We start from the raw sequence: 26,437 nt of genomic DNA on the forward strand, positions 1-26,437 counted from the left end.
ACGATTTTATATTGAAGATAATATTAATATGGTCTCACAATAAATATTAGATAATTTTATGATTCAATAATTTTATTTTATTGAGCATACAAAAGTAGAAAATAATAATTATTTAAATATTACATAAGTAGTGTAGTTATAAATATTTTCTTATAATTTATACAATATATTAGTTTTTGAAATTAAATTTGAATTATTAGCGATAACTCCATTGAAATTTTTTTATTAAAATTTATTTTAATATATTTAATACACTTATCCAAAAAATTAAAGGAACAAAAAAATTTTATAAATTTTTTAGTGATTTTTGGAAGGCTGTATTTTCGTTAAAAATGATCGTATCAAAAAAAGCAAATTGAAGCTTGAAATCTCTAGTTTGAAGATCTTCCAGCAAAATATTTTTTCAAGCCATGGTTTTTGCGGAATCATAAGAAAAAGGTCGAGACAAAATTTTTCTAAATTTTTTGGTTTTGTTTTTAAGGTCTACAGGGCCGGGAAAAATTTAAGAAAAAAAAACAAATTTATGGCTCGCTTAGAAAATTTATTCAGCTACAATTTGTTTTTTTTTGTTTCTCTGTACGTCAATTTGCTGCTGAGATATCAGCCTTCAAATAAAAAAGGATCATTTTGTCTTTGATTATTGATATCTCAGCAAATAATGGCCGCATAGTAATTTGAAAGGCAGTTTAAAAATCTAAAAAACGAGATAAATCAAGAATTTTTTTACTTTTTTTTTTTTTTTCACGTTTTGTTCAGTTTTTTTTTTTTTTTTTTTCGTTTTTCGGAAATTTTTTTATTTTTTCTCTTTACCTTACATTTACTGAATAACTAACTCAAAAATGAAAGAAAATCCGAAAAAAATTGATTTTTTCATTTTGGTAATGATTACACAAATTAAGGAGCAAAACTTGTTCCTTTAATTGTTTTGTAAAACTTTGAGCAATCGGCCTGGACAAACGGTTCAATGGACCAATCTGAAAATTTCCAGGGTTTTTGGGGGTACATTAAGCTGTAAAATTACCTGGCAACTAATTTTTTTTTTTCAATATTTACAGAGTAGCGATGAGTCGACTAAAAACCCAGAAAATGGCCATTTTTGAAGGGTTTTTCAAATGGATATCACGGATGAAAAAATTTTTTTTTTGAAAAAATCGAAAATGGAGCTTGTAGGGAATTTATTCAAGTTTCTCAAACTGCCCTTCAAATTACTATGCGGCCATTATTTGCTGAGATATCAATAATCAAAGACAAAAGGATACTTTTTTATTTGAAGGCTGATATCTCAGCAGCAAATTGACGTACAGAGAAACAAAAAAAAAGCAAATTGTAGCTGAATAAATTTCCTAAGCGAGCCATAAATTTGTCTTTTTTTCTTAAATTTTTCCCGGCCCCGTAGACCTTAGAAACAAAACCAAAAAATTTAGAAAAATTTTGTCTCGACCTTTTTCTTATGATTCCGCAAAAACCATGGCTTGAAAAAATATTTTGCTGGAAGATCTTCAAACTAGAGATTTCAAGCTTCAATTTGCTTTTTTTGATACGATCATTTTTAACGAAAATACAGCCTTCCAAAAATCACTAAAAAATTTATAAAATTTTTTTGTTCCTTTAATTTTTTGGATAAGTGTATATTAAAAATATTTAAAATAAAATGATGATTATTCATTTTTTATCACTAACATCACACATGAGTTCGAACATTAAGTCTGGTTTTTTATTTTTATAGAACATTTCTTTAAATTGACTTGTTGCAAAAACTTTCTTGCTGTTACTAACGATAAAGCTCATTGCACTATTGCGTAAATCAGTAGCGTTATGATCATCCGCAGCGTCTAAAATGTATAAGACATTATCAACAGACATCTTTGACACCAAAGTAAATTTACAAATATCCCTTAGTTCTGTAGTTTGATACATGTCTGCAACTTCAAGCATCTTTAAAGCTGTTTCACTATCGTGACTCGCTTTAGTTTCTCCTGTATAAAAGTAATGCAACATTTCTAATATAATTTCAGCGTCGACTTCCTTGATATTTATAATGTTTTCTTTTGATTCTCGCATCTCTGACTGCAGCATTCTTGAAAAAACTGGACTATGAGCAGATAATATAACTTTGTGTGCTGGAATCTTGACTTCACCAACAACTAGAGTTACGTCACTGAAATCTTGAGAATTGTAAAAATTTTTCATTTTGTCAAATAAATTACTGTGAGGTGGATTTTCTTTGTTGCTTTTCCAGAATATTTCACACGTAATTGTAGTTTTGTATAAATCATACTTTTCGCCATACTTTGAATAGAGTTTTTGTCTCATTGACTTATTGGGAATTTCTAGCGCACCTGCATAACATATCTCTTTCCAATTATGAATTTCGATTTTTGATTGGATCTTCCCAAATGACATATTAATAACAGCATGAGCTTCTTCAGAATTAGTTTTTCTTACCCATAGACTAGCACAATAAGATCGAGGTCCACCATAAACTTTGAAACCAATATTAAAAGCAACGTTTTCAAGATTATGAATTTTAAATTGATCAGAAAAATGATCAAAATCACACTGAGCAACAAATGAAACTGGCCAACTAAATTTAACGTAATTTTTAGATTGAATCGAGCTGACACTCATCGTGAATATCCCACTTCTGTAACAAAAAAAAAAAATTGTTATTAAGATATTTAAACTTTAATTATTATTTTTAGTCATTCCCGAGATAGAGGATTTAAATTAGTGATGGAAGTACAGGAAATCTTATTCTTTTATCCCAGATAAAAATCTTTATCTGTTAAAAAAGTAACTTATTTCTTTGATGGATATTATACTGTCTTAATCTAGGAATTAAATTTGGTTGTTGGCTGATGCAATAAAAAAAAAACCAGCGTTTTAATTACAGTCGAACTCCATTAACTCAGAACTTCCCCTCAATCTTGACTCCCACTACGAGTTACGCTGTCTTCTTCCCTATGCTACACATTTGTATGCCTCCTTATATATTTATATTTTCATCATTTATGAATATGTAAGAGCGCATGCGCCATACTTAACTTTACAAAGGAGAAAGGCCATCCGTTAACTAGGAAATTCTAAGAAATTTCCACTCCTCCGTAACTAATTGTCTGAGTTAATGGATTTCGACTGTATTTCAGTTTAATACTTAAGGGTATATTTAAATAGTGCCCCCCCCCCCACTTTTATAAAATATTCAATGACTTTTAACTGTTATTACTAAAATTTTAATAATTAATTAAAAAATAATTAAAGCCTTAATTAAAAAAGGACAACGCAGTTGCAATGTTGCCGATATTGAGCAAGCCATGCGTAAGTACCTGCTGTAAAATACTGGTACAAGAAATGCGTCAGACACTGCTTCATTGCACGTGTTCAAGATATCTTTAATATTATTGCATACGATACCATGAGTAAGATATAGACAAATCTTGACATGGGTTTCTTGATGCAAGATTTTGCGAAAGACACATAAGTAGAAAAAGACACTAGCATCAGCTAGGGGTCTTGCTCAAGATACCTACTCCAGAATCTTGCTCAAACACGTGTTACTAGGGGAGTTAAATAAAACGTGTTGACTAAAATTTCAGCGTTAAAAATTTTTAAATTCGAATTATAAAATTGATATGAAGATTTTACTGAAATTGATTTAACAAATTTCGTTTAACTCCTGATTGATATTAACTGTAATTTTTTTTTAAATCTATATTTCAGTGAAATTGCAACCACGTTTTTCTTTTTTCAATTAGTGGTTTAATTTTTTTCAAATAATTGATAAAATTTTGAGATGTTATAACAGTTCAAGTTCGTTGAATATTCAATTAACAAAAATAATATGTATGATAAACATTATGGAGATACTATTTAAGCTAGCCGGTAGTGTACTCGAGAAAAGTTACTAGTATGTAAATATATTTTCAAAAAGTTAAAAGGACAGTAATGAAAAAGATTTATTGATGTTAATTGTGTTACTTAAATATAAATATATTTTTTAAAATTACTTACCTTTATTATGTAAGCACGAGTATGTCGTTAGTTTTCTTTTTTCTTCCTTATTTACTACCGTACCAATAAAGCCACGTGCCAGATTCTGTAGTAATGATCCTTTTGATCTATGTCTTAATGTACTGTGGTCCCACGTGTCTCAGGTCCCAGTAAGAGAATGAAAATGAACCTTGGAAATTGCCCCCTATACCAAACATTTATAAACTGCACAGTAAAGTGCAAAGAAAAGTGGGAGAATATTTAGTAGATAGGACATCCAGAGTGGGGGCAGGCGGTGATCACGTCAGTCCACCATTAGGCCCAATTTTGTCTCAGTTGGTCAAATTTAGAGAAAGAATTTAGGTATGGAAAAACTGAGCTGGCTGCAAAAATTGGGTTCCATGTAAAAGCATGGAGTGATCACCGCCTGCGCGTACTAAAGGACTAAAGTATACTTTAAGTAGATTTTAAATTTAAATAATTTATGAGCATTTTCAAATAATTAATTTAACGGTAGCTCCTGATTCAAGAAATTTTGTTTCAACGATTCGGAAAACCAAAATTTTCTTGCGCCAAGTAAATAATTATCTTGAAATTTTGATCTTGAATCAAAATTTTTTTTCCTCAAGTCAACATATTTTTATGTTTAAATTGAAAAATTTTTACTAGTTTCAAGAGTTTTTATTTTTTAATACGAAAGACATTTTTTTTTTAAAGTGAAAATGAACTGTAATTTTTTATTGAACAATTGAAAGCAGAACATAGTGAAGAGATGAGTCATTTAAGAATGCAAGTAGTAGTAAAACATATTGTATCTGTTATAGAATCTGAAGATTGCTTGTTAATGAAACTGAAAGATATGAAAAGTATTTTTCAGCTTCTAAGAGTAAGACGGCATAATCACCGTATAAAAGTGGCATAACCACCATATTTATGCGGCATAAACATCGTATAAATACGGTGCGAACATTGTATGAATACCGTGTAACCACTGTTTAAATGAGGTATAGCAACCGTATAAATACGGTACAACCGAAGTTTAAGTACAGCATAAAAACCATATAAATGGAGCATAATCATCGTATAAATACAGTATAGCGAGAGCGTAAATACGGTTCGAACACAGTATAAATACGGTATAGTCCCTATATAAATTTGGTATCAACACAATATATTTGCGGTATTAATACGGTAATAAAATTTCACAAATATACCACATTTATACCGTGGGTATACCGTAATAATGCTTATACCCAAAAAATACTAGGCAAATACCGTCGAAATACCGTTATGGCAATTCCGCGAGGGTATTTATATATAGTCTATATATAATTGTATAAAATCTTTTTTCATCGGGTACTTATTGCCGTATAATAAATATTTTTTGTTAAATAATTGATTTAACGGTAGCTTAGTAAATTTTAAGATAAAAGAATTTTATTCTATGGAACATACAAAAATATTAATTATTTAAATACTACATAAGTAATGTAGTTATAAATATTTTCTTATAATTTTTGTTTAGTAATTTATGTTCGCATATTTAAATGACTAATTTTTATCAATAATATATTAGTTTTTGAAATAAGAAACAACTTTTAGCAATAGTTATATTAAATTTTTATAATAAGAATAGAGAAAATAAAATGATAAGACCAGACATTATTTATCACCAACAGCACGCATGAGCTCGAACATTAAGTCTGGCTTTTTATTTTCATAGAAAAATTCTTTAAATTTACTGATTGCAAAAACTTTCTTGCTGTTACAAACGATAAATTTCATTGCACTGCTACGTAAATCAACAGCGTTGTGATCATCTGCAGCACCTAAGATGTATAAAACATTATCAACAGTCATATTTGATAACAAAGTGCCTTCACAAATATCTTTTAGTTTTGTAATTTGGTACATGTCTGCGACTTCAAGAATTTTTAAAGCTATTTCACTATCGTGACTCGCTTTAGTTTCTCCTTTATAAAAGTAATGCAACATTTCTAATATAATTTCAGCGTCGACATCCTTGATATTTATAATGTTTTCTTTTGATTCTCGCATCTCCGACTGCAGCATTCTTGAAAAAACTGGACTATGAGCAGATAATATAACTTTGTGGGATGGAATCTTGACCTTACCAACAACTAACGTTACATCACTGAAATCTTGAGAATTGTAAAAAATTTTCATTTCGTCGAATAAATTATTGTGAGGTGGATTTTTTATGATACTTTTCCAGAATATTTCACACGTAATGTTGGTTTCGTGAAAATGATTATTTTCGTGCCAGTCCCCAGTGAATCTTCGTGTAACGGTCTCACCAGTAAGTTTTATACTTTCAAAATGGCAATAGTCTTTCCAATCAAGAACTTCGACTGTTGATTTGGTATTTCCAAATGATATATTAATAGTAGCATGAGCTATTTCAGAATTGGATTTTTTTACCCATAGACAAATCGAGGTGTTTGATGGAACATTAAATTTTAAACCAATACTAAAAACAACATTTTCAAGATTATCAATTTTAAATTGATCAGAATAAAGTTCATTGGCAACAGTAAGAAATTTAACTGGCCAAATAAATTTAACATAATTTGCAGGCTTAATTGAATCAACACTCATCGTGAATAGCACACTTCTGTAAAAAAAAATAATTAATGAGGTGATGAGATATTTGAACTCCAATAATTTTTATAATTCCCGAGATAAAATCGTATATAGGTTAATTGTGACATAAAAATTTCATTCTTTTATCCCAGATAAAAATCTTTTTCTGTTGAAAAAATTACCTACTTCTTTGATGAATTTTGTATACTGTTTTGATCTGGGAATTGAATTTCGCCGTTGGCTGATGCAGTAAAAAAAAAAAACAATTATCTTTCTTTTGATAAAATTCTGATTATCGTTTTAATTATTTTGGTTTAATATTTGGAAATGCCATCCAATGAACAAAATTAATATATGATTAATATTACAGAGATAACATTTAGGTTAGCCGTAGTTTATGCAAAGTTGCCAGTATGTGATTATATTTTCAAAAATCTATCAGGACAATCATAAAAAAGATTTATTAATGTTAATTGTGTTACTTTAATATAAATATATATTATAAAAAATTACTTACCTTCGTTATGTCAACACGAGCCTGTCTTCGGGTTTAACTCGTTGTCTTATGTGTAAAATATCTTATAAATGAAGTCTTTCCAAAACTAGAGATTTAATCGCAGTTGGGAATCATCGGAAATTTTCGATTCTTAACGGCGTATAAGGAGTAAGTCCAGGTGGCGGTGTAGCCGTAAAAATTCTTTACTGATGTCAAAAAAATTTCCCAGTGTTAAAAATATTTTACTTTGAGAATGTTTTTACTTACTTGATCACAATTAAACAGTAGTTTTATTAATTACTTGAATTATTGGTGATTGGAATAGTGGGCCCTGATTAAAAGAAACGATTCGAAACGATTTGCAATGTTAAATGTCCATAAGAAGGGCGATTCAAAAGTATTCAAAATTTAAATTTCCTCCAGATAATGTTCATTAAATTTTTATGATACTGAAGTTAATCGATGTTACTGAAGTTAGAAGACGTCTAATAATTTTTGGATTTTTCTTTTACACGATAAACCATAAAAAAAAAATATTTGTAAAAATTGCACCTGTAGTTTTTTACATTTTCTACATGTGCATATTTTCAGTTTATTTTTTTTGCAATTGATTTGTTATAAACAAAAATTCAAAAATTTTTAAATGTCTGCTATCTTCAGGATCATGTTAATCGATATCTAATAATTTTTGGGATTTTTGTAAAAATGATGAATTTAAAAAAAAAATATATTTTGAAAAATTGCACTTGTAGTTTTTTTAATTTTCTACATGTGCATATTTTTAGTTTTTTTTTTTTTTTAATCAAATTTTTTGTAAAACAAAATTCGAAAATTGTTAATTGGCTGCTAACTTCAGGGTCATAAATTTTTATATTTTTTTATATGTAATACATTTTTTTTCTATTTTTTATCCGTGGAATTTTGGTTCTTACACCAGTTTAACACCGCGAAATTACACCGCTTACACCAGTGTTATTTCATTTTAACACCACGTGGTGTTACATGTTATTTTTTAAAGTTGAATTATGATTTACTTTTTTTTTTTGCTTCTACTAAAAATGAAAAACTAAAATGGCACTTTAAGAAAATTTAAAAATTGGCGGGATTTATAAGAAAAAAGTCGCCAGCATTGAAAATACAAAACAATTAAAATTGTAAACGTGGCTTATGTGGCGCGCTATGGCGTTCAAGCTGTTGCGCCAATTTCGAAGATAATCATTGTGCTTTTGAAATTTTGACAAACGGTTATACGTGTGTATTATAATAAAATAATGGCAGACAATCAGCAAAGTAGATTTGAAAAATCTCTCGGTTTATTAACCACACGATTTGTATCATTACTTCAAAAAGCCAAGGACGGTGTCCTGGACCTCAAAGTTGTAAGTTTACCTTTTTTTATTTTTATTGATCTAGGTTACCCAAAACCACTTGGTTTATAAACCAAAGCTTGATAGGTTAACCCACCGCGGCTTCTACACGCCATTTATTTTTCCTTGCGGGAATTTTAAAATAAATAAACATCATTTGTTTTTGATTTTTTAATTCCACCTGCCCCCACTTTATAACCAACAATAATTATCATAATTCATTATCTTATTAATTTTTTTTATCCGTTTTTTTGTTATTTTTACTCATATTTTACATAACCTAGTCATCATCTTGTTATTTAAATTCTAATACGCAGTTTATTTATTATTTGCACGAGTCGATAATTAAAATAATTAATTTTTTATGACAACGAAATCACTGTAATTGATAATGAAATTTTTCAGGCCGCTGATATCCTGGAGGTGCGACAGAAAAGGAGGATCTATGACATAACAAATGTCCTGGAAGGTATCGGGCTGATAGAAAAAAAAAGTAAAAATTCTATACAGTGGAAGTAAGTTAACAAATATGATAAATTATTGCTGATTATAATTGATAAGTACATCAATTAGCACGTAATTAATTTTCAAATTATTTATTTGGGCGGTCTAGGGGCGCAGGACCTGGATGCAATACTCAAGAAGCTGGAGAAAAACTCGGCGATTTGAAAGACGAGTTGCGGAGACTGGAAGAGCATGAGGATTTGCTGGATACTCATACGCAGTGGATGCAACAGAGTATAAAAAATATTGAAAATGATTTTAAAAACCGTCAGTATGCTTACGTGACGTATGAAGACATTAAGGAACAGTATCCAGATGACTGTGTACTGATAATAAAAGCCCCAGCTGAGACTGTACTAAAAGTACCGAACTTGGAAAAAATATTAGACGATGATAAAAATAGTAATAAGAGTAATTATGAGTTGGTTTTAAAAAGTCCTGCTGGTGAAATAAAAGTTTTTATGATACAGCCCATGTTGGCGGAAAATTATGATAACAAAATGCTGGAAGCGAGGTTGCAACAAGAGTCCAAGGGTCTGAAGAGAGAAAAAATTGAATGTGATCACAAAGATGAGCCCAAGCCAAAGAGAAGATTGTCCAGGTACTTGAAATTATTTTTTTTTTTTTATTCATTTATTTTTTATGAATGATCCTGAAGCTGACGTCTAATAATTTTTGAATTTTTTTAAAAATGATAAATTAAAAAAAAATTGCACCTGTGGATTTTTCAATTTTCTACATGTGCATATTTTTAGTTTTTTTTTTTTTTTATATTAAATCGTTGAAAAATAATTCGCAAATTGTTGTCTGCTAAGTTCAGGATCATTATTTTGTAATTCTGAAGTTAACAGACAACTAAAAATTTTCGGATTTCTTATTAGTTACAAAAAAATAAAAAATAAAAATATGCACACATAGAAAATTTAACAAACTATAGGTGCAATTTTTTCAAATATTTATTTTTTTATAATTAATTGTTTGAAAAAAAAAATCGAAAAATTCTTAGACGGCTAACTTTAGTATCATATAATTTTTTGTTGCTCTTATCGCATTGTGAACTGGAAATATATTTTCACAATCTGCAAATGAGCATAGAGTAATAAATGGTTTTTATTTTGGGGACTGGTTGTCGTAAGTTTAGACAACTCGTTTGGTCTTTACCGTACATTTTAATTAACAATTATTTTTATTAAACAGTAGTTAACTTATTCATTTTTTGGCTTAGGTTGAGCAAAAGCAGAGATAAAGAACCAACGTCTGATGAAGATGAAGAGAGCGAAGAATCTGAATTACTGGAAGCTAAAATATTACTTAGTGATCTCAGTACGAGTATGTATTCATTTAATTACCCATTGACATACATTCCAAGTATACGAAATTTTTATTTTGAATTAATGATTTTTAAATCCCATCCTTAAGTTAGCAGACAATGAACTTTTTTTTCTATAAATTAATTACAAAGAAAAATAAACTAAAAATATGCACATGTAGAAAATTGAAAAAAATATACGTGCAATTTTTTTAAATATTTTTTTTTTTATAATTTATCGTTTTGAAAAAAATCCAAAAGTTAGACGTCGGCTCACTTCAGTATCACTTTTAAAATATTTAAAATTTTCATTAATTTTTTTTTTTTTTTTACAGAGCTTCGATCAGAATCATCCGACTCGAGTTTACTTGATGACTTTTATTCAGACTGTAAGTAAAATAAATAAAAATAATAATTATTCATCTAAATACATTTAAATATTTTAATAATTATTGTTTGTTTTTATAGTTTGTGGACCATTATTAAGTTTAAGCCCGCCACCAAGTGAAAAAGATTACCATTTTAATTTAAGTGAAAACGAAGGGATACTTGATCTATTTGATATCGCTGCTAAATAATTGTAAAATAATTATTTATAGATCGTAATAATTAATAACTCGACTTGGGTGCACTGATTGATATTCAATCACTGTCCAAATATATTTGGTCGCACCAAAACATTATTATTAAATATTAATATTATTATTAATTATTAGTTATTATTAATTATTATTATTATTATTATTTTTGATTATAGCAACAAAGTTAATTATCTATTAATTAAATTAACAATCAGTTTTAGTAAATGGCCTGATTATTTAAATTTAATGCTCGTTATCTATTGTATTGTTACTGAATTTAAACTGTTTCGAAAAAAAGTAATGGAAGTTTGAATATTTTTTTGTATTTCTATTGGAATTTGATAATTAATTATTTTTGAAGCGAGAACTAAATTATAAATGTTTTGTACTTTAAAATAATTTAACTAAAATTATAATTATAATGAACTCTATTAATTAGAGTGTTGAATATAAATTTTTTTTTGTAATGTAAATGATTGTTCTGTTGTAAACATGTACCTGTATATGTTTTTAAATACGTTAATATTAATAACGAATAAATAAAGCCATTTTATAAAAGAATTGATTTTTAATTTTTAAATTTGAATTTAAATTTTTAAGTTTATAAAAATAATTTTTTTTTATTTAAATTAACTCGTAATTATTAAAATTGTGATAATAATAATTGTGTCAAATATATACATATATATTTATATAGAAATGTAATAATTAAAATTTTAAATAATGAATTTAATGACCCAATTATTGAATGATACTGAAGTTAGCCGACGTCTAATAATTTTAGGATTTTTTTTTAAACGATAAATTATAAAAAAAAAAAATATTTGAAAAAAATGCACCTGTAATTTTTTGAATTTCCTACATGTGCATTAGGGTGTTTAAAAAAAAACAATTTTTTTTTTTTATGGTATCGAAAAATTGAAAGTATAACTAAAAATAAAAATTTTTGTACCATTCCGAGCTCTTAATAATGATATTAAGGTTTACCTCAATCCATTTTTCTATTTTCCATTTAAATAACACGGGAAAAAAAATTTTTTTTTTTAGAATTTTCCAGCTCATAAACCAATCAACGGATTTTCATGCACAACAAATGTTTTTGTAGGAAATTGAACGCTCTACAAAAAAAGTCTCTTATAATTTTTTGATAAATCTATTTGTTCAAAAGTTATTTAAGCTTCAAGTCAAATTTATAGTAAATTTTGAGATTTTTTTACTTTTCCGGCGAAACTATCAGTCTTATCAAAAAATATCACAGGAACTTTTTAGTAGATAATTTTATTCCTTACAAATTATTAAAAATAAAGTTTTTCGAAATTCTGCGTTGTTTTCAAGTTATTTTCATTTCAATGTCAAGCTCTTAAAAAATAGATTTCAGATTAATTTTAAGAGCTTGACATTGAAATGAAAGTAAATTGAAGACAATGCGGATTTTCGAAAAATTTTATTCGTAATAATTTGTAAGGAATAAAATTACCTACAAAAAAGTTTCTATGACATTTTGTAATAAGTCTGATAGTTTCGCCAGAAAGTGAAAAGATCTCAAAATTTACTATAAATTTGATTTGAAACTTAAATAACTTTTGAACAGTAAGATTTATCAAAAAATGATAAGAGACTTTTTTTGTAGAGCGTTCAATTTCCTACACAAAGTTTCATTGCGCATAAAAATCCTTTGAGTTGGTCTATAAGCTAGAAAATTCTAAAAAAAAAAAAATTTTTTTCCTATGTTATTTAAATGGAAAATAGAAAAATGGATTGAGGCAAACCTTAATATTATTATTAAGAGCTCGGATTGGCACCAAAATTTTTATTTTCAGGTATACTTTCAACTTTTGAATACCAAAAAAAAATTTGTTTTTTCTGAAACACCCTAATGTGCATATTTCTTTTTTTTTAATTAATTTGTTGAAAAATAAATCCGGAAATTATTAATTCTCTATTAACTTCAGGATCACAATGACACTTAATTTAAATTAATTATTCACTTCTTTTATTTAAAATTATCACATTAATTAATAGCAAAATTAATTTATATATAATTTACTAATTATCGTTATCAATTACAAAAAAAAAGAATTTTAAATTTCGTGCCAATAATTGGGTCATATTTAATAAAAGCGAATATCAAATAAAATAAGAATTTTTATCAACTAGAAAAATTAGTTTTTTTTGAATCTATTAAAATGCGCATGCGATAATTACGTAATATATATATAGAGATATATTAAATAAATATATGAGGAGGAAAAAATCATTGAAGTTTAAAGTTTATTTAATTTTTCAAGGCCACTTAATACGAGAGTGAAACAGTTTAATTTCGTAATACGGTAAAAGTATATGATATATTTATATAGATATAGACAATATACTGAATTCTATTCGTGAATCATATATATCAAGAAATGAGTACTTCAAAGTACGTCAAGCATTAACCAAGTTGCCAAAATGTCTAATGTACAATGTCAGTTAAATAATTGTGAGTGAAAAAATATATAAATTGAATTCAAATAATGAATTTTGGATAATTAAATACGAGTGTAATTATTATAATTTAATGTTGTCACTCAAACATTCAGTTGTCATTAACGTAAGACAGTTTGATGTAACAATTAAAGTACCGCGTGTACTTTACAATACCTGGGACAATCAGCTGATCAAGATTTAGTACTTAAATATTTAATTATTACATTACTGTAAGTTATTTATTTAAATGTTTATTATTATTAATATTTAAATATTTTGTCTATAAGTTTTAAATTCTGAGTATGAATGTAGCGGAGCATCAGACATTTTATAAATTTTAAATAAATAAATTAATTAATTAATTTAAAAAATGCGCGTACCAATTTTTTATTGATCTAAATTCGCATTTTAAAATTTTTGATTTTATTTATTTATTCAAAAATTTAAAAAATTACCACTTGTAAGTTACATTCGCACTCATGAAATTCTAAGTATAATTTTCATTGTCAAATGTCAAAATTATTACGTCATATTTCTATTTATCTATCAATGATTTTGTTTAAAAAAAAAATATATGACTAAATATAAATTTTTAAATGATCCTGAAGTTAGCAGACATTTAAAAATTTTTGAATTTTCGTTTTTCAATAAATCAACTGCAAAAAAATAATATAAAAATATGCACATGTAGAAAATTTAAAAAACTACAGGTGCAATTTTTTCAAATATTTTTTTTTTATTTTTTTATCGTCTAAAAAAAAATCCAAAAATTATTAGACCTGCTAACTTCAGTATCATATTTTTAATGTCAGTAAAGTTAGCAGACATTTGAAATTTAAATAAATTTTTTAAAGTAGATAAATAATAAAAAAAATATGTTTCTAAAAAAATGCACATGTAGAAAATTTAATAAACTATATGTGCAATTTTTCAAAATATTTATTTTTTTGTTTAAAAAAATCAAAATCTTGTCAAATGTCTGCTAACTTTATTGTCATAAATTTTTAATTATTTATTATACTGAAAGTAGCAGACATTAGAATTTTTTTTTTAATTAACAAATAAAATACTCATAGAAAAAAATTTTTTAAAAATATTTATGTCTGATACTTTCAGTATCATAATTATTTTATCTGTAAATTTATTTAACAAAAATTTAATTATCAATAAATAAAAAGTTATCTTTTGTTTAATTAGTGATAAATAATTAAAATGTCTGAAAAATTATCAGCGAGTTATGAAAATCGTGATTATTAATTTTTATCGATTAGTAATTTATTTTGAATTGAATGTTTTTTTATTCTAGTGCCAGAGGAAAAATAAAAAAAATAAATATGAGGATAATATTTGTAAGAATCGGTGAATTTTCACGCCGATATCCAATAGTTCGAGGTATGGCATCGTATACAGTTATCTGGCCAACGGCATGTTTGTTACAACAAAAAATATCGGGTAAAGAAAAATTAGATTACATACATGCACTGAGATTTAGTCTTTACGGTGGATTTTTTGTCGGTCCTACATTATTTGCTTGGCTTAAAATCGCCACTTATTTATGGCCAAGACCAAACTTGAGGTCTGCAATTACTAAGGTATTTTATTTATTATTTATTACTCATTAATATGTACTTAGTAATTAATTACGAATAACCACTGGGTAAATTACTCGATTAATAATTTTAATTACTCAAGTTTCGGTATCAGGGTAGTAGGGACTACAGGCTGCACTTTGATAAGATACTTAATTATTTAATTATATTTATTTTGTTTGTTTATTTTACAGGCCCTGGTTGAACAAGTGACGTATGGTCCGGCAGCAATTTGCTGTTTTTTTTTTGGTATTAATTTATTAGAATTTAAACCCATTTCTGAATGTGTCGAAGAAGTCAAAAATAAATTTTTTCCTACATGGAAGGTAAAGTATTTTATTTGAATTTGAATTTTAATTTTATTTTATTTATCCCTGATTACAAACTCCGATCAAATCTGATTGAAAATCAATCAGATTCAATCGGAAAATAATAATTTTTTTTTTCCGATGAACTTTCTAATTTCTGATTAACTTTCACTCGGATTTATTTGAAACTTACGAGTGTGAATGTAGCAGACATCAGATGAATTTAAAATTATTAATAAATAGGGTAAATAATTCAAAAATTAATGTTTATAAAAAATGCACTTATTAATTTCAAAATTTTTTAAATGAGCATTTTTTGAAAATTTAATTTCATTAATTATTTACTTTATTTATTAATAATTTTCAATTTGTCTGATGTCTGCTACACTCACACTTATTCGGAACTTTTGTATTAAATCCGATTAGAATTTTCTAATCGGAGTTTTTAATCAGGGTCCAGTTCTTAATTAAAAAATTTAAATTAATCAATAAGTAGTTAATAAATTACATATGTATTTAGATTGGAGTATTTGTATGGCCGATATTACAGACAATAAATTACGTCTTCATTCCCGAACGTAATCGTGTCGTGTACGTAAGTTTTTGCAGTTTAGGATGGACATCTCTGTTATCGTACGTCAAATCACTAGAAGCTAGTCAGTTAAAAAGTGGAAAAGTATTAATGAAAGAACCTGAAGTTATTTCTACGTCACCAGTTAGTACCAATAATTTAAATTCTACAAATAACAAAAGCACTGAAAGTACGAGCACTAAAAGTACCTCGAAAAAAGCTTTATCTTAATGAAAGTAAATCACTAGCTGCCGATTACTAGATAATTTGTATAATAAATTTATTTTTTAACTTAATTATTAATTATTTATTGTTTATTAATTTAATGTAAATATTGATAGATAAAATTATTATTTCAGTATTTGTTTAAACGTCTATTTATTCATAAAAAATAAATGTAATGATAAATAAATTTATTGAACTGTTGCAAGTAATTAAAAGCCCGCGTTTTTTTATTTTTAAATAAATAAGTAAATATTTAAATTCATTTATTATATTTATTTAAATTCGTACACTACACAAATGTGCGATTACAAAAAAAAAAGTTGTTTTATCATTAATAAATAAATGAAAATGTGCGACTGTATTATTGAGTTAAATAATTAATTAAAATTATTGACTTTTGACACCATCCGGAATTACCTCCACAGGAGATTTATAATCCTTCGTATTATATAAATAAATTCACCGTTTACTAATTAATTATTAACTATTACATCACAATTACAGTATTATAAAGTGGTACGCAATTATTTACGTATTAGAAAATAATTATTTATACTAATGATCAATGAAAAAATTATTAAATTAATTAGCTATTAAAATTAATCCCTTTGTGGTCACGATTTAAATTTAAATTTGTGCCGTCACAAATAAAAATAACTTTTTTAAATAAAGTTATTTTAATTAAGGCCATTCTCAGACAGTGCCCCCCACTTGTCAAAAATTTTTAATGACTTTTAACTGTCATAAACGTATCAAATTTTCATCAATTAATTAAAAAAAACTTAAAGCATTAATTGAAAAAAGGACAACGTGGTCGTAATTTCGCCGATATATAGATTTAAAAAAAAAAATATTTACACTTGATATCAATTAGGAGTTGAACAAAATTCGTTAAATAAATTTCAGTAAAATCGTCATGTCAATTTTATAATTCGAATTTTTAAATTTTGGCGGCTAAAATTTATTAAACAAATTTCGTTTAGTTCCCAATTGATATCAAATGTAAGTAATTTTTTTAAAATTCTATATCTCAACGAAATTACGACTACGTTGTTTTTTTTTCAATTAAGGTTTTCATTTTTTTTTAATTAATTAATAAAATTTTAATACGGTTATGACAGTTGAAAGTCATTGCATATTTTTAAAAAGTGGGGGGCACTGTCTGAGAATGCCCTTAATGAGTATATTTAATTAAAAAAAAAAAAACTAGATTCCTTTAATTACTTAATTAATGATACTGACATTAGCCGACGTTTAATAATTTTTGGATTTTTTTTTAAAATTGCACTTATAGTTTTTTAATTTTTTTATATGCGCATTTTTTTTTAATTAATTTGTAGAAAAAAAAATTCAAAAATCATTAATCGTCTACTGACTCAGGATCATATTTAATTAATCAATTTTTTTATCAGTAAGTTGAGTTTCCTCAGATTTTTCTAGTTTTTCCGCTTCCGTATCTGGTGATTTGGTACCGAGACTTTTGTCTGTTACTGCATCAGCTGGCGATTTGGTACCGAGACTTTTTCTTCTGTCGGATTTAAATGCAAAGACACTTGGCAACCGACTTGTCAAACGGTCCTGCCATTTCTGTGGTATCACAAGAATAGTCGTGATGGCGTTGCCAAGAAAGAGAATGAAGAACATGAAGCTCAGCACGGAGACGTGCCATGTAGCTTCGGGATGCGACGTGAGACTGTAAAGTGTGTAGGCGTTGTACAGTTGAAAGAAATATCCTATGAATAAAAATGGAAGAAGAAAAGATAATCCGCGCCACATCCACGAGTGGAAGCCCTCGATCGTTATGTCCATGTTGTGACGTTCTCCAAGTGCTTTTAATCGATAGAGTACCCCGTGTTGATATCTGAATTGTAAATATTGAACGAAGCCTGTGAATAAATAACAAATGTTTATTTTTTATTTTTATTGTATTTAAATTAAATAAAACCGGTAATAAATTACGGAAAGTTTGTATGGGTAAGTACTTACTTATGTAAACATTGAACCACATGAATTGCCCGCGGAACGCGTACCAGGGTCCGGTGTTTGGCCAAACTAACAACAGTCCTGACACTACCGTTGATAAAAAATGATGGAAACGCCACCAGCCTTTTATACGCGATCCGTTTACTTTTAAAATGCTCTCACGTATCGTTAATGTGCAGTAATACCAGACCAGCAGGAACATAAAACTCAGTTCCAATGTTCTGTAAATTTAAATAAATAATTATTACTGCAATTACTGTATAAATATTTAAGACAGCCTTCAAATTATTATTCTATTGTAGTGCAAATTTTTTTGCGACAAAAAATAATTGTTTGTACTTTAAAAAATGGACTTTGATATTAAAAATTTTTTGTGGCCTTTGTTAGGAATCTATCAGAAGCATAAATTAATTTTTTTTGAAAATTTAGTGGAGTTAAAAAAATTATTTGAATACAAATATGGATGCAAATTAATATTTTGTAAAATAAATCGTCTGTTTAATTAAAAAAAACAAATTGTGATTAATTTTGACTAAAGTAGCAGTCGCATGCCAACTTAATCTTGATTTTTAATCAAAGAATTATCAGATAAGATTATAGAAGTGATATTGAACTGTAGTAGATAAAAAAGTAGTAAATAAAATAAAATTTACCTGATGTTAGTAAATAAATTAATGACTGATAAAATAAAACCAATAACTGACAGCACAAGTTTAAATTTTTCATACTCGTCTTTGTATTTGAATCTGGAATAGAAAAATATATAAAATAGTGATAATTAATATCAGTAAAGTTAAAATGATCTACTAAAGCGAACTTACTTATCATTTTTATTCAAAATAGAAACGTTAACACTACCAAGAATTATTGATAAGTAAGTACCATTGGACTTTGGTAGTGTTTGTTCCATTTCATGTAACTGTTCTTCGCGTTTCTGCATCTCTTTTTTAACGCGTTGTCTAATTTCGCTGCCTTTTAAACTACAAAAATTAAATAATTAGTCGAGTTCATTGATAGATTAAATTAATTTACACAGAATACGTACAATTGTTTTAAAGATTTTGATATCACACCCATCCGATACCTCTGATGAGAAATTCCATTTAGACATTTCGTCTGGAGATCTGATATTTCTTGTAATTTTGCAATATATTCTCTATTTAATGCCTGCAATTAATAATAATTAATTAATTAATTAATTAATTAATTAATTAAGACAGTACTCGATTTTAAAATTACTGATAATTAATTTTTAATTTCTAATGAAATTTGAAATTTTTCTGGTCTCCCGCTCTTTGAATATTTAATTGGATTTTTATCACAATCTACTCATATGTAGAATTTAATTTAATTGGGGAGAAAAATAATTAAGGTCACGGTACTAATTAAAAAAAAAAAAAAATTAATATTTAAATTATTAATTAAGTTAATACTGGATTCAAAATTAATGATAATTAATTTAAAATTTTTCTGGTTCTCCCGCTCTTTGAAAATTTAATTTGATTTCAATCATAATCACAATCTACTAATAAGTAGAATTTAATTGGGGACGGGGGAAATTTTAAAACTATAAACTAATTAAAAATAATAATAATAATAATAATAATTAATTACCTCAAGTTCTTTATAATCTTTGGTAAGATCTTTCCAATCGTCTAAACAGGAGTCCAAGTCAGTGTCCATCATTTTGAATCCTCAGTTTATTTAATAAAATCACTTGTTGACAATAAATAAAATATTTGAACTGTTCATTTATGACATAAATCCACTGGCTAATTCCCGAAGGCTCTAGAAAAAAATTAAATTACTCAAGACCACCTTTGGATCCAGATCACGTTTGAATTTTAACCAAAAAATGAACCACTTCTTTTATCTCTATTTTATAATTTAGTGATAATGATTATAATAGTGATAACAATGATACCAAGTCATCAAAATATCTTTCAATGCCGGCGAACTTGACCGGCTGATAAATTTTTTAAATTTCTTCCATATACTTTTATAAATTTTTTATAACCTCAACATTTGTGCTGCTGTAAAAAAAATTTATTTACTGTCAAAAAAATATGTTTTCACTTACCAATTATTTAATAATGACAAATTGTTAATTAAAAAATAATAAAAGGTTTCATTGGAGATGTTCTATTAATTAATTGACAGGTAATTGATTTTTTTATTTGACTTATCGCGGATATTGTCTAGTAATAACTGGAGAGGATAAAACGGATGGACTGATGAACGAAATTGAAAACCTGGAACTAAATACACACTACACATGTATTATAGATATATATATTATATATATACACATACATACACATATACTCACATATATATACATACAAAGTACTAATTCACTCCAGTATTTCATAAATTATTAGATTACGAGTTTTTTTCTGATAAAAAAATTTGAAATTAATTTTTTTTTTGATAACTGATTAAATTTTTTTTATATGTGTAATTAAATATACATATATATGTTATATATAGATTTATAAATATATGTGCGTTTTGAAAAAAACAAATAAAAAAAAGATGTTTGTACACTCGAATGATTCTACAATTTATATGCAAATATATATGTATATAAATATATACATACATGTATATATATAGAAATACATGTATACATTAGTTACTTAGGTATTCGTATGTTGTAATATATTTATATACAGTTATATATATATATATTTGTCAATCATAACGATGTCACGTGTACTAGTCATTTAATATTTCATCCATTGTTTCTTTATCAATAATAAATTGGAAATACATTTTTTGTTTACTATAATGTCTCTATTAGTCACAGCAACTATAAGCAGTGAAGTATAAAAGTTTTTATTATTATAATTTTGAATAGATTAATTTTTATTTTTAAATTAATCGATGCCAGATCATATTTTGGCAAATATGCAGGCCGGGTGATATTTTGGCTGGCAAAAATTTATTTATCGCTTCAGAAAACTTTTTTTTTCATTGATGACATATTTTAATAAGTAGATTTAATAAGAAATTTGAATATTTTAAAATAGTAATTTTAGAAGTTTGAAAATTAAATGTCCCGCCATTTTTTTAAATTAGTTACTTTCCCTTTTTGATTCATTTCTTCGTGTCAAACTTTTGTAATTTTTGAAATACTCTTTTTTTTTTTTAGTTTCTTATCAGTTTTTATCGAATAAGTGATAAGAAAAACTATTAAAATTTCTTTTAATAGACTCAGACTATGGAACTTCTACGCATTCATTTAAAAATTTTTAAAATTGTTAATTAAATTTGGGTTTAAATTATCGATACTTCATGTGTATAATTAGTTATAGAATTTTTTTGATATATTTTCATACGTAATTCAAATGATGGTCAAACTGTCATTATTATGAAGGCTCGACAATAAAGATAATAAAAATTTTAAAATAGAATTTTAAAATCGTAAAAGTTTTTTACAATCGCAATGTACATGATAAATTTATTTTGAGTTTGTACTTACAAGTAACAAAGAATTGTCGAGACAGTTTATTAAATTACATGTATGCTAAATTATTCAACGCAGTTGATATACAATTGTTTCAATGTATTTAAATCACTCTCATTTTATTATTCAATAAATTTTTTTTTGAATTACAGATTCGACCAATTATTTAATTACCGCAAAATAAACAAATCAATTTCTTTATTTTTAAATTTTTAATCTCATCCGCGATAATTTAATTTCAATTAAAAGTAAATAAACTTAATTTTATAAAATTAAAAAAGAATTTTTTTTTAATTGCCATCTGACAGCAAAAATGCAAAGTAGATTTTTAAAAAATTATTTTTAAATTTCTTCCTTATCGCTGTCATTAATTTAAAATTTTCAATTAAATTTTTTATAAAATCCATTAAAATTCTTCGTAATTTTTTTTTATAAAAAACAAAAAATCCACCAATAAAAAACAAACTTTTATAGCCGTAATTAAAAAAAAATATCAAATTAAAAGCAATTACATCAATTACTTTTTTTAAAATTAATTACTAGCATGATTACGAATCTAGCAGACATTAGTCAGTTATTATTTTGAAATAAACGAATAAAACGTAATTCGAATAAAAATAAAAAAATGCGCATTTGTAAAATTTAAAAATCAGTACATGCAATTTTTTTATTCGTTTATTTATAATTCAAAATCTGTCTCATATCTATTACATTAGTGTGAATGCGGCATGAGTGTGAATGTAGCAGACATCAGACAAATTCAAAATTACAAATAAATAGAGTAAATAATTTAAAAAAAATATTTATAAAAAATGCACTTATTGATTTAAAATTTTTTAAAATGCGCATTTTTCAAAAATTTAATTTTATTAATTATTTACTTTATTTATTAATAATTTTAAATTTGTCAGATGTCTGCTACTTTCACACTCATGAATGTGGCAGACATAAAACAAATTTCAAATTACAAATAATCAAATGAAACAATTAAAAATATATAAATAAAAAAAATGCACAAACTCATTTTCAAATTCTCTAAATGCGCATTATTTAAATTTTATTCAATTTTTATTTAATTCACTCTTTCAAAATTTTTAAAATTCATAATTGCCAGCTACAGTCACACTCATATTACATTCGCGCTCATATTTCTAGAAATTTATTTCCAATAAAAAAAATATATATCTATATATATATGTATATTTAATTAAATGAATATAAAGTATAAATTGCCATGACCAGTTTAGTATTTAAAACCACTTCTCAACTACAAAAGATATATCTTCCATCTTTATCTCACAAGTAACTTTATATATATATTTTTTCCAACCACTCATTTTATATTTTTTTCTTTTATCTTTTTAAAACCCATCAAGAGAGTAGATTTTGTTAAAAGCTCTGGGAATCAACGCGGTCAGTCTACAAGTTAACTTCAAACCGTTCACTCCAACAGAACGGAGTTCTCCTTAAAGCGTAATCTTGATCTTCTTGCGTCTCATACTCTCCTGATACATTATATACTAAATAAAATATTTAAAACTAAACAAATAATGTTTCTTAATAAAAATAATAACAACAAACTACTTGCGCAACTATTTAATAACGCGGTTGTAAAAAAAAAAAATAATTCAAATTCAAATAATAACAATATCATAAGTGACAAATATTTAAATACTAAACCCATTCCCGAGTGTCCGAGACCGGGAATATTTGAATCAATAAAATCACTGGTTAATTATGATAAAGCGATGAAATTACATGAAATTGTTGATAATAAACACCGAGAACTAGGTCCCATTTATAAAGACCACATTGGCCCGGTAACTGCATTTTTTTTAAATTCACCAGAAGATTACAGGAAAATTTTTAAAAATGAAGGACCGATGCCCATGCACTTCCTTCCTGAAGCCTGGCTTATTTATAATAATTTTAGAAAATGTTCACGTGGTTTACTTTTTATGTAAGTACTCATTAATTTTTTTATGATCCTAAAACTGACAGATAGTCAAAAGATTTCGAATTTAAAAAAAAAAACATCGATTTCAAGAAACTCAAAATATGCACATGAAATTTAAAAACTTATAGGTGCAATTTTTCTTTTTTTTAATTTATCACTGAAAAAAAATTCAAAAATTTTTAGAGGGTGGCTAATTGGAGTATCATTTTATTATTATGCTGACAGTAGTTATTAAAAAATTTATTTGTTTTTAATAAACAAAGTAAATACTGACAGGGAATAATTTTAAAAAATGTATGTGTAATATATGAGTGTGACTGACAATTGGCAATTTTTCAATTTTTGAATAGACGAACAAAGTAGAAGTAAAATAAAAATTTAAAAATGCGTGTTTAGATCAATGATAAATTAGTACGCGCATTTTTTTGAATTTCATTATTTTAATTAATTTATTTATTTTTAATTTATAAATTGTCTCTTATCTTTTACTTTCACTCATTTTTATTTTTGAAAGAGGGTTTTAATAAAATTTGAGTACAAGTGAATAATAATGAGTGTAAATGCGAGCTGACAATTGTCAAATTTTTAAATTTTTGAATAAAAAAATCAAATAGCAGTAGAGTAAAAATTAAAAAATGCGTATTTAGAAAATTAGTACGCACATTTTTTTAAATTTCATTAATTTATTTATTTATTTTGAATTTATAAATTGTCTCATATCTGTTACTTTCACCATAATTTTTATTTTTGAAAAAGGGTTTTAATAAAATTTGAGTACAAGTGAATAATAATGAGTGTGAATGCGAGCTGACAGTTATCAAATTTTTAAATTTTTGAATAAAAAAATAAAATAGTAGAATAAAAATTATGGATAATTTTTTAAAAGTTTTATGACAATTAACTTGGTAATAAAAAACACTAAAATTATCGGATGTCTTTTACTTTCATCATCATATTAAAATTTTGAATTAATTAATAAAAGTTATTAATATAATCAATAAGGAATGGAGAAGAATGGCTGAATTTTCGAAGAATAATAAATAAATTACTATTGCAACCGTACGATGCTAAAAGTATTGTGATAAATTCCTGTCAAGATGCTGCTGTAACGTTGACCGAAGAGTGTAAAAAATTAAAAAACGGATGCGTTATACCTGAGTTAGAAACTCGTTTATATAAATGGTCTATTGAGGGTGAGTTTTCTTTGTATTGATTGTATTCTGGTTTTAAAAATAACAAACAGCAACTATTTTAAATTTTAAAAATAAAACTTGTAGTTATGATGGCAAGTTTGCTGGGATCTGCTTGGAATAAATACAGAGATACTATCGCTGATGGAGAGTCTGATAAACTAGCCGAGAATCTTCACAAGATATTTGAACTCACTGCAAGACTGTCGTTACTGCCGGTTAAGTATGTGGTTAAATTTAATTTACCTGTTTGGAGAAGATTCGTCCAAGTTGTCGACGAAGTACTGGAACTTGTTGGCACTTTGGTGCCGAAGATGATCAAGTACCAGGGAGATGGTCTGCTTTCCTTGATGCTCAATGAAGGAATGTCTGAGCAAGATGTTACCAGAATAGTCACTGATCTTATTTTAGCTGCTGGTGATACTGTAAATTTTTAATTGTCATGTTAAAATCAATAGTATCGAGAAATTTGTTTGTTGATTTAAAAAAATTGCAGACTGCGTTTTCAACTCAATGGGCATTATTTTTATTGGGAAGTAATGAGGATGTTCAGAATAAATTTGCTGAGATTTCTAGTAATTTAGAGTTAGAAGAAACTATAAAAAATCCTTATATCAAAGGAATCATCAAAGAATCACTGAGATTGTATCCAACTGCTCCATTTTTAACGAGAATTCTACCAGATGATTGTTTGGTTTCTGGTCATTTGGTCCCACGTGGTGTAAATATTTATTGAGATTGATAATTAGTAATTAATAAATAATTTAAATCAATTGTTTTTATATTCTAGGAATTGATAATCATGTCTCTGTACTCGAGCGGTAGGGATCCCAATAATTTTTCTAGACCGAATGAATTTTTACCGGAGAGGTGGATCAGAAATACGAAGGGAAGTTATGATGATCTATTGAATCCATTTGCTACTATTCCATTTGCGTTGGGAGTAAGAAGTTGTGTCGGTAGAAAAATCGCGGAAACTCAAATGATCATGACACTGAGTGAGGTAATAAATTTATTTATTTATTTATTGATAATTAGAATTAATTTTTAAAAATAATTCAAATTTTTAATTGTTTTTAGCTCGTTAAAAATTTTAAAATAAATTGTTTAAACAAAGAAAATATAAAACTAAAATTACACATGATATCGGTGCCGTCTGAACCAATTAAACTGCAATTAACTCAGAGGATCAGGGTTTAAAATTAATTTAATACTAAAGCAGAAGTTTAGTAATTTTTGAATTTTTGTAAAAACGATAAATTTGAAGAAAAAACATATTTTAAAAAATTGCACCTCTAATTTTTTGAATTTTCTACATGTGCATATTTTTTTTAAATTCAATTGTTTTAAAAAAATTTGAAAATTGTTAATTGTCTACTAACTTCAGGATCATAAATTAATTATATTTTTTTTAGTCTTAAGAAAATTTTTTTTTTCATTTCTGAAAAATTTTTCTGGCGCCAAAAAATCATATTTTTCATATATTAATATCAGATTTATTTTAAAAGTAATTACTGTGGATTAAAAAAATTCAAATAAATTTTCCGGTACCGGGAATAGAACCCGGAGCTCCTGGATCAAGACAAAGTTACGAAGCCTACAAATTTTTAAATAATAAAATATGTAATTAGTGTAAAAAAAAACTTATTAATTAATTAATAAATTAAATAATTGTAAATTTAAAATGAAAATTCAAATATTTATTTGTAAGTATTTAATATTATAATTATTTATAATACAGAAAATATACAATTTGATAAAAATGAAATTATCATTGTGTTAAATACAAAAAAAAAAAAATTAATACCGTATACACCTAGACTAGATC

At 26.1% G+C, this 26,437-nt stretch overlaps 6 protein-coding genes across 10 annotated transcripts; 3 read left to right on the forward strand and 3 right to left on the reverse strand.

Annotated features, from left to right (window-relative positions):
- Positions 1-1,662: 1,662 nt before the first annotated feature.
- On the reverse strand, positions 1,663-2,628 carry LOC130665208 (speckle-type POZ protein B-like). The gene has a single exon (XM_057465513.1). It carries the CDS (start codon positions 2,626-2,628, stop codon positions 1,663-1,665), a length of 966 nt encoding a protein of 321 aa, XP_057321496.1.
- A 2,773-nt stretch (positions 2,629-5,401) lies between these two features.
- LOC130664753 (uncharacterized) lies at positions 5,402-7,511 on the reverse strand. Of its 3 annotated transcripts, XM_057464835.1 has the most exons (4): positions 7,392-7,511; positions 7,112-7,296; positions 6,781-7,029; positions 5,402-6,625 (listed from the first exon to the last, which is right to left on the reverse strand). In XM_057464835.1, the coding sequence occupies exon 4, from the start codon at positions 6,607-6,609 to the stop codon at positions 5,653-5,655; it is 957 nt and encodes a 318-aa protein (XP_057320818.1). In that variant the 5' UTR covers positions 6,610-6,625; positions 6,781-7,029; positions 7,112-7,296; positions 7,392-7,511; the 3' UTR covers positions 5,402-5,652. The 3 variants fall into 3 exon arrangements, with proteins under 3 accessions (XP_057320818.1, XP_057320819.1, XP_057320817.1); XM_057464836.1 differs by lacking the exon at positions 7,392-7,511 and having other exon boundaries at positions 6,777-7,029; positions 7,112-7,356; XM_057464834.1 differs by lacking the exon at positions 7,392-7,511 and having other exon boundaries at positions 7,112-7,355.
- Positions 7,512-8,257: 746 nt separating this feature from the next.
- Positions 8,258-11,009, forward strand: LOC130665041 (transcription factor E2F5-like). Of its 2 annotated transcripts, none has more exons than XM_057465286.1 (6): positions 8,258-8,469; positions 8,863-8,972; positions 9,062-9,562; positions 10,187-10,290; positions 10,606-10,659; positions 10,739-11,009. In XM_057465286.1, exons 1-6 carry the CDS (start codon positions 8,362-8,364, stop codon positions 10,846-10,848), a joined length of 987 nt encoding a protein of 328 aa, XP_057321269.1. In that variant the 5' UTR covers positions 8,258-8,361; the 3' UTR covers positions 10,849-11,009. The 2 variants fall into 2 exon arrangements, with proteins under 2 accessions (XP_057321269.1, XP_057321271.1); XM_057465288.1 differs by having other exon boundaries at positions 8,260-8,469; positions 9,071-9,562.
- Positions 11,010-13,087: 2,078 nt separating this feature from the next.
- Positions 13,088-16,146, forward strand: LOC130665042 (uncharacterized). Its single transcript, XM_057465289.1, has 4 exons — positions 13,088-13,547; positions 14,624-14,909; positions 15,101-15,232; positions 15,735-16,146. The coding sequence occupies exons 2-4, from the start codon at positions 14,652-14,654 to the stop codon at positions 16,014-16,016; spliced, it is 672 nt and encodes a 223-aa protein (XP_057321272.1). The 5' UTR covers positions 13,088-13,547; positions 14,624-14,651; the 3' UTR covers positions 16,017-16,146.
- A 1,031-nt stretch (positions 16,147-17,177) lies between these two features.
- On the reverse strand, positions 17,178-20,475 carry LOC130665040 (transmembrane protein 120 homolog). Of its 2 annotated transcripts, none has more exons than XM_057465285.1 (8): positions 20,323-20,475; positions 20,074-20,251; positions 19,608-19,779; positions 19,039-19,160; positions 18,815-18,973; positions 18,647-18,739; positions 17,997-18,214; positions 17,178-17,896 (listed from the first exon to the last, which is right to left on the reverse strand). In XM_057465285.1, the coding sequence occupies exons 3-8, from the start codon at positions 19,677-19,679 to the stop codon at positions 17,403-17,405; spliced, it is 1,158 nt and encodes a 385-aa protein (XP_057321268.1). In that variant the 5' UTR covers positions 19,680-19,779; positions 20,074-20,251; positions 20,323-20,475; the 3' UTR covers positions 17,178-17,402. The 2 variants fall into 2 exon arrangements, with proteins under 2 accessions (XP_057321268.1, XP_057321267.1); XM_057465284.1 differs by having other exon boundaries at positions 19,608-19,781; positions 20,074-20,262; positions 20,323-20,459.
- Positions 20,476-22,483: 2,008 nt separating this feature from the next.
- On the forward strand, positions 22,484-26,367 carry LOC130665039 (cytochrome P450 315a1, mitochondrial). The gene is made up of 6 exons (XM_057465283.1): positions 22,484-23,422; positions 24,422-24,612; positions 24,697-25,034; positions 25,106-25,330; positions 25,400-25,612; positions 25,690-26,367. Exons 1-6 carry the CDS (start codon positions 23,013-23,015, stop codon positions 25,807-25,809), a joined length of 1,497 nt encoding a protein of 498 aa, XP_057321266.1. The 5' UTR covers positions 22,484-23,012; the 3' UTR covers positions 25,810-26,367.
- The last annotated feature ends 70 nt before the right edge of the window (positions 26,368-26,437 follow it).

This window comes from Microplitis mediator, chromosome 3, assembly GCF_029852145.1.
Source record: "Microplitis mediator isolate UGA2020A chromosome 3, iyMicMedi2.1, whole genome shotgun sequence".
Taxonomy (NCBI): Eukaryota; Metazoa; Arthropoda; class Insecta; order Hymenoptera; family Braconidae; genus Microplitis; species Microplitis mediator.